General features: G+C 42.4%; 1 protein-coding gene across 11 annotated transcripts in view; it reads left to right on the top strand.

The window, feature by feature from the left end:
- ADAT1 (adenosine deaminase tRNA specific 1) overlaps positions 1-15,997 on the top strand; it is a 28,943-nt gene extending 12,946 nt beyond the window's left edge. For all 11 annotated transcript variants that reach the window (XM_012437371.3, XM_012437375.3, XM_012437376.3 and 8 more), the window contains 4 exons: positions 1,037-1,182; positions 1,703-1,802; positions 9,324-9,410; positions 12,208-15,997. In XM_012437371.3, coding sequence (XP_012292794.1) covers positions 1,037-1,182; positions 1,703-1,802; positions 9,324-9,410; positions 12,208-12,340 — 466 coding nt within the window. In that variant the 3' untranslated portion in view covers positions 12,341-15,997. The remainder of the gene's footprint in view (positions 1-1,036; positions 1,183-1,702; positions 1,803-9,323; positions 9,411-12,207) is intronic.
- The last annotated feature ends 611 nt before the right edge of the window (positions 15,998-16,608 follow it).

Below are 16,608 nucleotides of genomic sequence, written 5' to 3'. Positions count from 1 at the left end.
CCAGGCGTGGTAGCGGGCGCCTGTAATCCCAGTTACTTGGGAGACTAAGGCAGTTGAATTACTTGAACCTGAGAGGCAGAGGTTGCAGTGAGCTGAGATCATGCCATTGTACTCCAACCTGAGCGACAGAACTAGAGTCTGTCTCAAAAAAAAAAAAAAAGAATTAAAAAATTAGGCATGCCTGTAGTCTCAGCTACTTGGGAGGCAGAGGTGGGAGGATCACTTGAGACCTGGGGGAAGAGGTTGCAGTGAGCCAAGATCATGCAACTGCACTCCAGTCTGAGCAACAGGGACCCTATTTCAAAAAGAAAAAAAAAATTCAGTGATAACCAGGGAATAGAGAGTGAATGCCAGTAGGTACAAGGTTTCTTTTTGCAGTGATGAAAATTCCTGAAATTACATTACCCTGATAGTTGTGCAGTTCTATGAATATATTAAAAACAATTGAATTATCCACTTTAAATGGGTAAAATTTATGGTATGTGAACTATATCCCTATAAAGATGGTTTTTTAAAAGAGAAAAAGTCAACACTAGGCACTGTACCCAGGATGTTTTCTGTTTTTCCTATTCTGGTACTTGCAGTTGCTATCTGCTTCGTTCTAGACCAGCATCATGTTGGCATCTAGTTTGTTCAAAGACACAAGAGAGAAAATGAAGCTTTTATATTATACGATAATTTTGGGTTTTGGTGTGTTTGAAGGATTCCCCAGGAAGCAGGTGCTAACACTTTAATGTTTCTGCTTAAACTTCAAGTTTCTCAAAGCCTGTATCAGGAATGGAGTTTGGTGTTACATTCCTGAAGGGTGTTGGCTTGATTCTGTTATCCCTTCAGAGTGAGAGAGAAGGATCTTCTTCCAGCCATGAGGTTCTTACAGTCTTGATTATATTTGGAAACACTGACTTATCCCCTGCCCCAATAAATAAACAAATCTCCACACCTGGTAAGGTTCAGGGGTGATGATGTGAGCCACAATCCTAGATACTGTTTTCTCTAGGCATGCACCTAAACTGAATGCATTTTCCCTTACATTTAGGTGTCAGAATTTATCGGCTTTACCAAAAGGTTTTGGAGTTCAAGAACTAAAAATACTGCAGTCAGATTTACTGTTTGAACAGAGCCGCTGTGCAGTGCAGGCAAAAAGGGCTGACAGCCCAGGTCGACTTGTTCCTTGTGGGGCAGGTAAGAGATCCAGGTTAGACCTGTCCTGGAGTAACTGCTCCCCTAACTGAGAATGGCCTCGGAGGGTCTGCATCCTCCCAGCCTAGGAAAGCTGTTCACTGCTCTAGAGGTCAGTAGTATGGGCTTAGGAGACACTTATACTGGATCAGGTTTATGCTCTTGTGACCTCTGGCAAGTTACTTACCCTCCCTTGGCCTCAGTTTCTTAGTCTTCAGATTAGAAGAATATTATTTACCAGTGTTATTAGGAAGATTCAATGAGAAATTCTTTTTAATGCATTTACTCTGTCTCCAGCAAATAATAAATGCTCAGTGATTGTTAGCGATCATGCTAATAATGAATTATGAACCACTTAGACTATAGTATCCTGGCGGCCAAGCATCCAAGTAGTAGTCATTGTCTCTGACATCATATTGAGTTCTCATGGGTCTGTAGAGTCAGAGAAATACTTTTATTGAAATACTTCTGACATTTACAGGAAATTGAACAGTTTTAACCCTAGAATCTTCTCTTTTCATAGCCATCAGCTGGAGTGCAGTTCCTGAGCAGCCATTGGATGTTACTGCTGGTGGCTTTCCACAGGGAACAACAAAGAAAACAATCGGAAGCCTTCAGGCAAGGTACAGCCTATTGGGGCAGGAGGAGATGGTAGCTGTGAACTCACACTTTACCGCTCTCTAATTCTAGAACATTTTTATTACCCCAAAAAGAACAGCCATACCCATTAGCAGTCACTACCTATCCCTCCCTCTCCTCAACCCCTGGAAACCTCTGATTTACTTAATTTACTTCTTATCTCCATGGATTTGCTATTCTGGACATTTTGTATCATTGGAATCATACAGTATATGACCTTTTGTATCTGGCTTCTTTGACTTAGCATAGTGTTTTGGAGGTGCATCCATGAGGTAGCCTGTATCAGTGTTTCATTACTGTTTATGACTTGAATAATATTCCATTGTGTGGATATGCCACATTTTGTTTGTCCATTCATCCATGGATGGACGTTTGGGTTGTTTCAATCTTTGGCTATTATGAATAGTGCTGCTATGCAGAACTATGAATATTTCATGTACTATTTGTTGTGTGGCCATATGTATATTCTTGGGTATATCTAAGAGTGGTATTACTGGTTCATGTGATAATTGTTTTCCATAGCAGCTGTACCATTTTGCATTTTACCAGCAATGTATGAGAGTTCCAATTACCCTGCATCCTTTACAACACTTGTTACTGTCTTTTTTATTGTAGTCATTTTAGGGGGTGTGAATTGGTATCTCATTACAGTCTTTTTTTTTTTTTTGAGATGGAGTTTCACTCTTGTTACCCAGGCTGGAGTACAATGGCGCGATCTCGGCTCACTGCAACCTCCGCCTCCTGGGTTCAAGCATTTCTCCTGCGTCAGCCTCCCGAGTAGCTGGGACTACAGGCGTGCACCACCATGCCCAGCTAATTTTTGTATTTTTAGTAGAGACGGGGTTTCACCATGTTGACCAGGATTGTCTTGATCTCTTGACCTTGTGATCCACCCGCCTCGGCCTCCCAAAGTGCTAGGATTATAGGCATGAGCCACCATGCCTGGCCAGTCTTTTTTTTTTTTTTTTTTAGATGGAGTCTTGCTCTGTCACCCAGGCTGGAGTGCAGTGGCGCCGTTTTAGCTCACTGCAATGTTTGTCTGCTAGGTTCAAGGGATTCTCTTGCCTCAGCCTCCCTAGTAGCTGGGATTACAGGCATGCAGTACCACACCCAGCTAATTCTTGTATTTTTGGTAGAGACAGGGTGTTGGCCAGGCTTATCTCAAACTCCTGGCCTCAAGTGATCCACCTGCCTCAGCCTTTCAAAATGCTGGGATTACAGGCATGAGTCACCTCACCGGGCCTCATTATAGTCTTGATTTGCATTTCCCTAATTACAAATGATGTTGAGCATCTTTTTATGTACTTATTATCCATCCATCTCTCTACTTTGGGGAAATAACTATTTGGATCCCTTGCCCATTTTGTTATTTGGTGTATTTGCCTTTTTATTGTGGAGTTGCAAGATTCCTTTATGTATTCTGGATATTCTTTTATCATGTATATGATTTGCAGATATTTTTTCTGGTTCTCTTGGTTATCTTTTCACTTTTTGATAATGTCCTTTAAAGCACAAAAGTTTTCTATTTTGATAAAGTCAAATTAATGTATTTTCTTTGGTTCATTGTGCTTTTGGTGGCATATCTAAGAAACCATTGTCTAATCCAAGGTCTTATAGAGTTACTCCATATTTTCTTCTAATAGTTTTTTAGTTTTAGCTCTTATGTTTAGGACTTTGATCCATTTTGAGTTAAATTTTCTTTGTGGTATGAGGAACGACTCCACCTTCATTCTTTTGCATGTGGATATTCAGTTGTCCCAGCACCATATTTTGGAAAGACTATTGTTACCCCTGCAGAGAATGTTTATAAATAATACATAATACTTTCTTGGGCTTCATCCCTAGGAATTCTGGATTAGTAGGTCAGGGTTGGAACCCAAGAATCACTTGTGAAGCTCCACAGTGACTAGACTGGCAAAAAGGGCCCCTGAAAACAGGACTTTGCCTCCTTAGATTGGCTTTTGCCAAAGTGCAGGGTTTGTGGGCTCCTGGACGTGAAACTCAGATTTTATCCCTGGAGGATCATGCACTCTATGGATGTGTCTCTTTTTGTTGTTGTTTTTATTTTTTTATTTTTTATTTTTTGGATACAGGATCTCACTGTATTGCCTAGGCTGGTCTCAAACTTCTGAGCTCAAGCAATTCTCCTGCCTCAACCTCCCAAAGTGCTGGGATTACTGCTGTGAGCCAGTGTGCCTGGTCTATGTCTCTTTCTGTATGCTTGGCCGATCTTGTCCTCCCTGTCTTCTCCCTATCCCCTGCAATGAGCTAGAGGTGGTTTGGAATAGCCTAAGGATAGGAAGGGCCTCAGGGGAGTGGCGTCTCCATCAAAGGCATTTCCTCTGGATTCAGCTGCCACCAGTGTGACTGGTGTAGAATGTAGAATTCCCACAATTTATAGATTTTTTTCTTTTTTACTCTAAGTTGCTTTTCCATTTCTTTATCATGCCCTTATAAAAGTTGTATCTGTAATTATTTTCGCAAATTCACTTGGTGTATTAGTCCCTTTTCACACTGCTACAAAGGACTACCTGAGACTGTGTAATTTATAAAGAAAAGAGGTTTAATTGACACACAGGCTGTACAGAGGTATGGCTGGGGAGACCTCAGGAAGCATAATCATGGTGGAAAGGCAAATGGGAAGCAGGCACATCTTCACATGGCAGCAGGAGAGAGAGAAAGCATAAGGGGAAGTGCTACACATGTGGAAACAACCAGATCTCGTGAAAACTCATTCACTATCATATGAGAACAGCAAGGGGGAAATCTGCCCCCATGATCCCATCACCTTCCACTAGGTATCTTCCCAACAATGGGAATTATAATTCGACCTGAGATTTGGGTGGCGACACAGAGCCAAACCATACCATTTGGTTTGGTTTGTGGGTTTTTGATGTTTTTTTTTTTTTGACATGCTAATTTGCCTGCCTCAAAACAAATAACCATGACAAGATCCAACTTACATACATCCTTTTTAGGCTTTTTTTAAAAAGGTTTTCTTCTTCACAACTACTACCTACCAGGGTTCAAATGGCCTAGACAGAAGACACTGCCAGTCTTCTGGCAGCCTAGATGGTTGCATTGAATAATATTTATAAAACTGTTGGGAGTAGAGACTTTTGGATCAGTTTTTTTGCCAAGGGGCTTCCTGGTTTGGGGCCACCTTTTGCACTTCTCAGGAGACCAACTCCAAGCCACAGATGAGGATGTGTGAACAGAGCAGCTGAGGGAGAGACCACGTGTTTCCTGCTGAGCTCTGTCTCTGTTGTCAGTTGCAGCCTTGCAGCTCCTCACATGGGCCCCACCCACTGACTGTGGTTTCCATCTGCTGCTTTGCTGAGAAATGAGATGCTCTTCTTTGCTGGTATTCCTGCTTTTGCCTGAAAAGCCCAGCTCAACGACCACTACTTTCTGGCTCAAAATTATCACCTCTTCTCTGAATTTCTGTAGTGGTTTTGTTGAGCTTGTCGCAGTGTTTCACCAGGAAGAACCTAATATCTAAGAATGTAATTCTCTCTGCCAAAAGGAACCATGACTCTGTTAGGTCACATCCCCCTGCCATATCTTTCAAGAGTGTCTTGGCTGTTCTTGGACCTTTAAAGATCAATTTGAAGATAATTGGTGACAATGATTTGGAACTGTACACCACCCAAATCTCATTTCCAATTGTAATCCCCAGGGTTGGAGGAGGGGTGTCTTGGGAGGTGATTGGATCATGGGGGCAGAGTTCTCATGAATGGTTTAGCACCATCCCCCCTTGGTACTGTATAGTGAGTGAGTTCACACAAGATCTGGTTGTTTAAAAGTTTGTAGCATCTCCCCACTTACCCTCTTCCTCCTGCTCTGGCCACATAAGACACGCTGGCTTCTCCTTCACCTTCCACCATGATTGTAAGTTTCCTGAGGGCTCCCCAGAAGCCAGTATGCTTCCTGTACGGACTACAGAACTGTGAGCCCATTAAACTCCTTTTTTTAAAAAACTAGTCTCAAGTATTAAATATTTCTTTATAGCAGTGTGAGAACGGACTAATACAATTGGCATCTTTCAATATTCTCTTCCAAACCAGGAATATGGTATAACTCTCTATAATACTGGTGCCAAATTGGCAATTATGCCCCAGACTTATAACTGGTAGTTTTGAGTGTTCACTTATTGAGGTCTTCTTACATATATTTCAATAAGTTTTATAGCTTTCTTTATATAAATCTTTCACATCTTAAATTAGATTTATTCCTTGAATGTATATTAGTTATCTGTTTCTATATAACAAATTACCACCAAAATAACAACTTAAAACAGCAAACATTTTTTATTTCACACAGTTTATGTGGGTCTGGAATTTAGGAGGAGCTTAGCTAGGTAATTCTGGCCCAGCAGTTTATGAGGTTGCAGTCCATTATGGCAGCCAGGGCTGCAGTCATCTGAAGACTTGACTGGGGCTGAAGGATCTAGTTCCAAAATGGTTCCCTTGCGTGGCTGACAGGTCAGTGTCAGCTGTTGGCAGGAGGTTTCAGTTCCTTATAGTAAGGGGCTCTCCTCAAAGCTACCAGAGTATTCAGCTTCACAACATGGTGGCTGGCTTTTCCCAGAACAGGCAATCCAGGTGAACAAAGCAGAAGCCACAGTGTCTTTTATGACCTAGCCTCAGAAGCCACAGTCTGTCTGTAATATCTTGATGGTTATTCAGATCAGCCCTATTCAGTATGGGAGGGGATTTTACAGGGCCATGAATTAAGTTGTTGCAATTAAACTTTTGTTCCTCTTTGTGGCAGTTATTGTTGGTTGCTAGATAAAAACACTAATCTTACCATTATCATTACAATAATAATTCTACTCCTATAATCCCAGCACTTTGGGAGGCTGAGTTGGAGGACTGCTTGAAGCCAGGAGTTCCAGACCCGCCTGGGCAACAAAATGAGATCCCAGCTCTAAAAAATAAACAACAGCAACAGCAACAACAAAAATCTAAAAGAATAGTAATTCTACCAATTTATCTGGGAATTCTTTTGGAAGTTTTTAAATATAGATCATCATACACAAATACAGCTTTGAACAATGTGGGTGTTGGTGGTGCCAACCCCCCTTGCAGTCAAAAATCTGCATATAACTTTTGGCTCTCCAAAAACATAACTACTAATAGCCTATTATTGACCAGAAGCCTTGACATCAACAGTCACACATATAACACAGATTATATATGTTGAATAATATATGTAACATATATAATATGTCAATTAACACATTATATATGTTATATATATTCTATATGTATTCTTAAAATAAAGTAAACTAAAGAAAATGTTATTAAGAAAATCATAAGGAATAGGCCGGGCATGGTGGGTCTCCTCTGTAATCCCAGCACTTTGGGAGGTTCAGCTGGGCAGATTACCTGAGATCAGGAGTTCAGGACCAGCCTGACCAACATGGCAAAACCTGTCTGTACTAAAAACATAAAAATTAGCCAGGCATGGTGGTGCATGCCTGTAATCCTGACTACTTGGGAGGCCAAGGCAAGAGAACTGCTTGAACCTGGGAGATAGAGGTTGCAGTGAGCCGAGATCATGCCATTGCACTGCAGCCTGGGCCACAGAGTGAGACTCTGTCTCAAAAAAAAAAAAAGGAAAGAAAGAAAATCATAAGGAATAGAAAATATATTTATTCATTATCCTCATCATCTTCATGTTGAGTAGGCTAAGGAAGAGAAAGAAGAGGGTTTGGTCTTGCTATCTTAGGGCTTGCAGAGGCAGAAGAAAATCTATGTGTAAGTGGACCCACACAGTTCAAACCTGTAGGGTTTCTGTAGTGTTTCTTTCCAATCTTTCATTCCTTTTATTTATTTCTCTTGTATTACTGTATTGACTAGAACTGACAATATCAAAATCATCTGCAAATGATGACTTGATTTTTATTTTTCATTTCTCTTTCTGTCCTTTTGGCCAGAACCTTCTGCATAATGTTGAATAAAAGCAGTGATAGCAAGTACCCTTGTCCTATTCCTGATTTTAAGGACATATATTTGCTATAGGTTTTTATAGTTGCCCTTTATAAATTTAAGTACTCTTTCTGAGTCTTAGTTTGCCAAAAGATTTTTAATAACTCAGAGGATGTTGAATTTTACCAAATGTTTTCTTTGCATATATTTTCCCCATAATTGTGTGAGTGTGTGTGTGTGTTTGTATGTGTGTATTTTTTTTTTTTTTTTTTTTTTGAGAGTCTCACTCTGTCACCCAGGCTGATGGGCACTGGCACAGTCTCGGCTCACTGTAACTTCTGCCTCCCGAGTTCAAGGATTGTCGTGCTTCAGTCTCCTGAGTAGCTGGGATTACAGGCATGCACCACCACTCCTGGCTAATTTTTGTATTTTTAGTAGAGACAGGGTTTCACCATATTAGGCAGGCTAGTCTCAAACTCCTTACCTCAGGTGATCTGCTCACCTCAGCCTCCCAAAGTGCTGGGATTACAGGCATGAGCCACTGTGTCTGGCCATCCATAATTATATTCTTTTTCTTTAATTTGTTCATGAGAGTTCCATTAATTTTTGCTTTGTTTCCATGCTAAAGTAGCCTCATCTTCCTGAGTGCCAGCAGCCACTCCAGCTAAGGCCTTGGGAGAACAGTGTTTGAGGGCTCAGGGTTCCTCTTTAAGCAGCAATTCCTAAAGTAGGCTAGGTTCCAGCAAGGTAAGGGAGATTTTGTGTGAACTATACAATTCCCTATTTCATATATACGAGTGATGGTGACTGTGTCCAAGCTGAGGGTTGATGGATGATGCAGGTTGCTAGGATGATGCAGAGTGTGGTATGTAAAAGTGAGACTGCACATTGTTGATACACACAGCATTTCCCAATTTCTAGATGCAGCTCATGACTTGTGTACATGAGGGAAAAGAAGGCAACACATACAACCAAGGCCACATCTGGCACAGATGAGCAGAAACCACGAAGGCCTGGGCAGGCCCATAAAGATTCAACACTCACTTCCTTAAGTATTCCAAACCATGCCCTCCACCTTTGTTGTTTAGGAGCAAACACTTGGCCTCAAAGGTCTATGATGCCCATAGCAGGAGTCTGGGGATTCTGCCTCAGGTGGCTCATCCAAGTGGATTTTATAGTGGCAGGTCACACAGGGAACAGCACTCAGGTCTCTGAAACAAAGCTTTCTATTTCTTGTAAACCCATAGGGACCAGCTCCCTTGAAAGGAGGTAGCCAGAAGTGTCTTACAGATATCCTAGGGCAAAATTTAGTAATTGCACTTCAGGGTACCTGTTTTGGCTTGTCACTTTAATGCTTCCATTGCTGATGACATTTCTTAAGGTTAAACTCATTTTTGTACCTCAACCCAATCAGACATCCAGGTCTAGATTTTCTCCCTACCAAGTACCAGTGAAAATGAGGGGCTCTGGAACCTTGAAACCTAAACACCATGTGAAGCCTGGCATCTTCAATAGGTGCTTGGAACAAACTAAATGCTTAATAAATCACCTTTGCCTTCTTTTTCCAAACAGATCCCAAATCAGCAAAGTGGAACTCTTTAGATCATTCCAGAAGCTGCTAAACAGAATTGCAAGGGACAAGTGGCCGGACTCCCTCAGGTGATGCTATTGTCCTATGTTTTTTCTTATTTAGGAAGACTTTTGTTTCGATTCTGGCTTATGAATCAAAGCTTTGGCAGGAGTGGTGGTTCAGCAAGCCAGTGGACACTTATTGTTGACCACATGTTCTTCTTTCCCCATGGCCCCGTTTACAGATACATGCATGATCTGAGATGCAGAGGATGGGTAGTTGGGTGGTAGAGAGTTATAAAAAACTAAGGATAGAATTGGGGCTTGGCCATTTCAGGCCCTCCTTTGATTCCACCTCTAAATGGAGATCACTGTGGAAATGTGAGTGCTCTAAGAGCTATATATTCTGTTACAAGTGTTACTCTCCTCTTTTCCTTTTGAATTTGTAGCTCTATGATTTAAATTGCTCTTCAAACAGGAATGTAGAGAACTCTAAAGTAGGTGGGTGAAGTGTCCTTCTGACAGTGACTACCTTAGTTAGGTCCAGTTACACAGGTGAAGGACACAGTTCCCACATGACTGCCTTCATTTCAGACCCCTGCCACAAGTTAAGGAGCACCCCAAACCACCCATACTTCTGACCAACTGGCTACAAATTTAAGTGTCTCCACTCCCCTTCATGTTCAGTTATTCACTAGAATGTCTCTCAGAACTCAGAAAAGCACTGTAGTTGCAATCAAAGTTTTATTATGAAAGAGACAAATCAGTACTGGCCCAAAGGAGAGAGATATAGGGCGAGATATGTGAGGGTCCCAAAGGCAAAGCTTCCATGTCCTCAGGACACATCACCTTCCCAGCACATTGCTGTCCATCACCAACCAGGAATGTCACTCATATATCAGTATCCAAAGTTTTTCTTGGAGTTTCATTCGCTATTTTGATTTATTGAATTATTGGCCACATGATGTGATTGAACTTAATCTCCAACTCCCTCCTCTTCCAAGAGGTCAAACTGATATCAGGTGTCCCAGTGCTCTAATTATTTACATGGTTGGTCTTTCCTGCATGGCGAGTATCATCCTGAAACTATCTCAGGGGATCATCATGAGTCACAGTTAAACATAAACTCACAAAAGGTCAGAGATCCACCGTGAATGACAAAGACACTTCCAGAAACTCCAAAGTTTAGAGGCTCCCAGGAAGTGGTGACAAAGTCCAACCCAATCCTTCATTATATGACAGTGGGGAAGCTAAGGTATAGCTGGAAACTTCTATATGAAGAGGCTGGCCACTTGTCATCACCATCCCGCATACTGAGGTGATGCATCTGTGGTCAGTTGGCTTCTTTCTTTTCTGGAAAAATGAACCAAGCTGGAACTGAGTGGGTTTCTATGTAGTCTATGTGTTAAACAAGTCTGGATTTAGGTAAGGAGAGACTTTATTGTTTTGTTTTTTGTTGTTGTTGTTGTTTTTTGTTAGTTTTTGAGATAAAATTTCACTCTTGTTGCCCAGGCTGGAGTGGAATGGCGTAACCTCGGCTCACTGCAACCTCCGCCTCCTGGGTTCAAGTGATTCTCTTGCCTTAGCCTCCGGAGTAGCTGGGATCACAGGCATACACCACCACACCTGGCTAATTTTTTGTATTTTTAGTAGAGACAAGGTTTCACCATGTTGGCCAGGCTGGTCTTGAACTCTAGACCTCAGGTGACCCGCCTGCCTCAGCCTCCCAAAGTGCTGGGGTTACAGGCATGAGCCACTGCTCCTGGCTTTTTTTTTTTTTTTTTTTTTTTTAGATGGAGTAGCTAACGAGATTAAGGGACTTCATTGCATGTGAACAAGAGCCTGGTTTGTAGTAGGGTTTTGATAACTGGTAGTTACTTTTTTTTTTTCTTGTTTTGAGATGGAGTCTCACTCTGTTGCCAGGCTGAAGTGCAGTGGCACAGTCTTAGCTCACAGGAACCTCCACTTCAAGTGATTCTCCTGCCTCAGCCTCCCAAGTAGCTGGGACTACAGGTGACTGCCACCATGCCTGGCTATTTTGTATTTTTAGTAGACTCGGGGTTTCACAATGTTGGCCAGGCTGGTCTTGAATCCTAACCTAAGGTGATCCACCCGCCTCGGCCTCCCAAGGTGCTGGGATTACAGGAGTGAGCCACTGTACCTGGCCTAGAAAACTTAAACCAAAAAAGTAGACAGTTATTTTTGTTTTATCTGATTCCACTAGAACCATACAAACCTAGAATTCTGTTCATTCTCAACTGTTTTATTTCATGTTGCTTTCTCATGAAGTCCCTACAGAGGAGACAGAGTTGCTCTAGAAAAGTGTCAAAGTCAAAATAAAGATGTAAAGACAAATCCCTAAATGTAATGTTTTATTTGGAATACAAGAACTGCAATTTAGAGCATACACACAGACTTGGTGGTCTTCAGTATGTCTGAAGAACAAAGAGAAGGTTAGAGGTTTTATTTTTCAAAAAAATGTAACATACTGTTCAAGAAAGTTGATTGGCATGAGTAAAGTATTGAGGAGCTGCCAAGCGACAGCTTTGGGTGAAACTATTCGTAAAGTCTGCAGCAGGTTGGTTAAGTAGCTGTTAGATAAAACTGGCAGGCAGTTGCAGCAGCCAGCCTTGCAGAGAATGCATTCTTGGAGCAATGTTATGTGCACTGAGTGCTTTTTACTACCCCTAGCTTCTCAGCTCTGTTTTAGTTGGGTATGACAAGAATAACATAGTTTGTATGATCAGCTTTCACAAAAGCATACTAAACTCCTTCTGTTCCTAAGTCTCTCATTACAAGTCTGTCCAGTTGCTTGCTCAGGTGTCTGGTGACTCCAGGGTGAGCTGTTCAGTGAGAACCTGTGTATCTGGTGACATGTGTGCATTAGGGTGCAGAAGCTGGATACCTACCAGGAGTACAAGGAGGCTGCATCCTCTTACCAGGAAGCCTGGGGCACACTCCGGAAGCAGGCATTTGGATCCTGGATCAGAAACCCACCGGATTATCACCAGTTCAAGTGAGAAGGAAATATTTGCTCTGGTAGCCGGACCCTTCATTCTGAACTGCCTTCCTCCACACGGGACAAGTATTGGCTTTTTTGGTAGCTAAATCAGGGAACGTTCTGAGCAGTGCATCTCTGTTGTGTAATACAGATGGAATCTGAAACTTAGAGCAGGCTATACTTGATTGAAGTAGCTCTCTGCTAAAATGGCATCTCACTAATGACCTTGCTATCTGACTTCCATCGTGTTTTATTGCTTCTCTAAAATATAAAATCAGAATTTGGAGCATGATGCTTTAAAAGTACTCTGCAGCGCTCTGTTTTATGTGTTCCTACATTGATTCAGCAAATATTTATTGAGCTGAAATGATGTTTGAATCTCTGCAAGTCTTACAGCTTTGCCTGGCATAGTGAATTTATATTTTGTATTCCCAGCCTTTCTTCCTTCGGGGAGCCTTTCTTCTCCCATTCTTCAGTGATCCTGCTCTGTGCCTCAGACTTGGCTGAGGCTAACCTTACTCCCTGGCTCTAGGAATAGCCTGTGAGCCAGCCCCGGACCACCCTGGAATGGTTCTCAGAGGTATCAGGAAAGGCTCTCTGTTTTGATCTGGAACTATGAGAGTCACATAATCACAGGACTGCCGATGGCCATCTTTTCCTCATACATAGAGAAAGCCAGCAAATAATGAAGGCAACAAAGGACACAGCCAAGAGAATCAAAGATCTAGTAACACTGATTAGATGCCTAAAGCCAGTGCCCACCCTAGATGTCAGTTTTGTGAGACAAATTCCTGTTGTTGTTTTGATTATGCCTGTTTGAGTTGGTTTTCTGACTTACAGTTGAAAGAGTTCTGTCCAAAAATTCAAAAGGCGGCCAGGTGCAGTAGCTCATGCCTGTAATCCCAGCACTTTGGGAGGCTGAGGCAGGCAGATCACTTGAGGTCAGGAGTTCAAGACCAGTTTGGCCAACATGGTAAAACCCTGTCTCTACTAAAAATACAAAATTAGCCGGGCATGGTGGCGCACGCTTGTAATCCCAGCTACTCGGGAGGCTGAGGCAGGAGAATTGCTTGAACCTGGGAGGCGTAGGTTGCAGTGAGTGGAGATCACACCACTACACTCCAGCCTGGGCGACAGAGCGAGACCCTATCTCAAAAAAAAAAAAAAAAAAGCCAAAAGGCCCTACAGCAGCAAATCAGCAATAGACCCAGCAGCCAATCCTGTTTGAACTAACATCTGATGTTTAACACTCAACTTCAGACCTTGAATGCTTGACTGAAAATGGAAGCTCCCATATTAGGGTTACTCAAGGTCCTTTTTGATTCTTCAGCATTTTGTAGCTATAAATATTTTTTAATCACAGCTGTATTGAGACAGAATTCACAGACCATAAAATTCACCCAACTAAAGTATACAATTTGAAAGTTTTTAGGCTGGGTGCCAAAGACTCACAGCTGTAATCCCAGCATTTTTGGAGGTCAAGGCAGACGTATCACCTGAGGTCAAGAGTTCGAGACCAGCCTGGCCAACATGATGAAACCCCATCTCTACTAAAAATACAAAACTTAGCCGGGCTTGGTGGTGTACACCTGTAATCCCAGCTACTCGGGAGGCTGAGGCAGGAGAATCACTTGAGCCTGGGAAGTGGAGGTTGCAGCGAGCTGAGATGGTACCACTGCAATCCAGACTGGGCAACAGAGTAAGACTCTGTCTCAAAAGAAGAAAAATAAAAGAAATGTACCCCCTTTCAGTTCTGGAGGCTAGAAGTCCAAACAAGTGGTCAGTGGGGCTTCTATTCCCTCTAAAAGCTCTTGTGCAGGAGCCCCCAATCCCTGTGCCACAGACTGTTACTTGTTCGTGACCTGTTGGGAACCAGGCCATACAGCAGGAGAAAAGTAGTGGGTGAGCAAGCTAAGTTTCATCCGTATTCACGCTCCCCATCGCTCACATTACTGCCTTAGCTCCACCTCCTGTCATACCAGCAGTGGCATTAGATTCTCATAGGAGCATGAACCCTATTGTGAACTGCACATGCAAGGGATCTTGGTTGCATGCTCCTTATGAGAATCTAATGCCTGATGATCTGTCACTGTCTCCCATACCCCCAGATGGGACTATCTAGTTGTAGGAAAACAGCTCAGGGCTCCCACTGATTCTACATTATGATGAATTGTATAATTATTTCATCATATATTATGATGTAATAGTAATAGAAATACAGTGCACAATACATGTAATGCGCTTGAGTCAACCTAAAACTATCCCCCCATCTCCATCCCTGGATCCACGGAAAAACTGTCTTCTGTGAAACCAGTCTCTGGTTCCAAAAAGCCTGGGGACTGCTGCTCTAGGGAAAACTCCTTCATGCCTCCTCCTTAGCTTCTAGTGGCTCCTGGCAGTCCTTGGCAGTCCTTGGCAGTCCTTGGCTTGTGGCTGCATCACTTCAGTTTCTGCCTCTGTCTTCACATGGCCTTCTTCCCCGTGTCTGCGTCTCGCACGGCCTTCTTCCCCGTGTCTGCGTCTCGCACGGCCTTCTTCCCCGTGTCTGCGTCTCGCACGGCCTTCTTCCCCGTGTCTGCGTCTCGCACGGCCTTCTTCCCCGTGTCTGCGTCTCGCACGGCCTTCTTCCCTGTGTCTGTTTCTTCACATGGCCTACTTATAAGGACCCCAGTAATTGGATTTACGGTCTGCCCTAATCCAGTCTGATTTCATCTTAACTAACTATATCTTCGAAGACTCTATTTCCAACTAAAGTCATATTCTGAGGTTCCAGGTAGACATGAAGTTTTGGGGGATACCACTCAACTCACTGCAGAACCCATTAGCAGTCACTTCCCACTCTTCAACTCCCCTGGCCCAGGGCAATCGTTAATCTACTTTCTGTCTCTTTGGATTTGTCTATTCTGAACATTTCATATAAATGGAATCATAAAATATATGGTCTTTTGTGACTGGCTTCTTTCACTTAACATGTTTTTAAGATTCATCATGTTGTAGCATGAATCAGTACTTTATTCTTTATGGAATAAAAATAATCAGTTGTATGGTTATACATGTTTTGTTTATCCAGTCATCATTTGTTGGAATATGGATTGTTTTCACTTTTTGGCTCTTGTAAATAGGGTTACTATGAACATTTGTGTACAAGTTTTGTGGGAGCATATGTTCTTAATTTTTTTTTTTTACTTACAGAAGTAATACATGTATGTCACAAGAAGTTATCCTTGAATTTTTTTTCCATAAGAAATCATTTTAGATAGGAAAGAAAGAAGGCTGGGCATAGTGTCACCTGTAATCCTAGCACTTTGGGAGACCAAGGCAGGCAGATAGCTTGAGGCCAGGAGTTTGAGACCAGCCTGGCTAACATGGCAAAACCCTGTCTCTACTAAATATGCAAAAATTAGCTGGGCATGGTGTCACATGCCTGTAATCCCAGCTGTTTGGGGGACTGAGACATGAGAATCGCTTGAACCTGGGAAACAGAGGTTGCTGTGAACTGAGATCTCACCACTGTACTCCAACCAGGGTAACAAAGTGAGACTGTCTCAAAAAAAAAGGCAATGACCAACATGGAGAAACTTCATCTCTACTAAAAATACAAAATTAGCCTGGCATGTTGGCACATGCCTGTCATCCCAGCTACTCAGGAGACTGAGGCAGAAGAATTACTTGAACCCAGGAGGTGGAGGTTGCCGAGATTGTGCCATTGCACTCCAGCCTGAGCAACAAGATGAAAATTCCGTCTCAAAAAAAAAGCGGGGGGGAGGGCAAAAATATCAGTACCTGAAGGCTGGGGTCTCCAATATTCTGCTTTAATCAGTTTCTTTTGCCTGACCCCAAATCTCATGTTATGACAGCAGTTAGGATACCTGGGCTGGCAGGAGCTTTTATCCAGAGGATGATGCATCTCTCTCCTCTATGAGACCTTACTTTAAAGGATAAAGACATATTAAAATGTAAAAGAATAATGTCTTTTTATTCCTAAATTTTATGGTAAATTTGCACCCTCCCAAAAAAACCCTAAATGTAAACAACAACAACATATTTAGACTTCAGAATAGAGACTAGAAAAACCCTTGAAGGCTCTGGGCGTGGTGGCTCATACTTGTAATCCCAGCTCTTAGGGAGGCATAGGAGGGAGGATAGCTTGAGCCCAAGAGTTCAAGACCTGCCTGGGCAATATAGCAAGACCCCGTTCTCCACAAAAAGGGGGGGGAAAAAAAGACAAAAAAAAAAATAGAAAAACCCAAAGGCTAGGGACTAAAGGCAGCTTCGCTTTGGATTATA

This window comes from Aotus nancymaae, unplaced genomic scaffold (genome assembly GCF_030222135.1).
Source record: "Aotus nancymaae isolate 86718 unplaced genomic scaffold, 86718_ANA_hifiasm-v0.15.2.pri h1tg000030l, whole genome shotgun sequence".
NCBI lineage: Eukaryota > Metazoa > Chordata > Mammalia > Primates > Aotidae > Aotus > Aotus nancymaae.
This window is presented reverse-complemented; position numbering and strand designations above follow the sequence as displayed.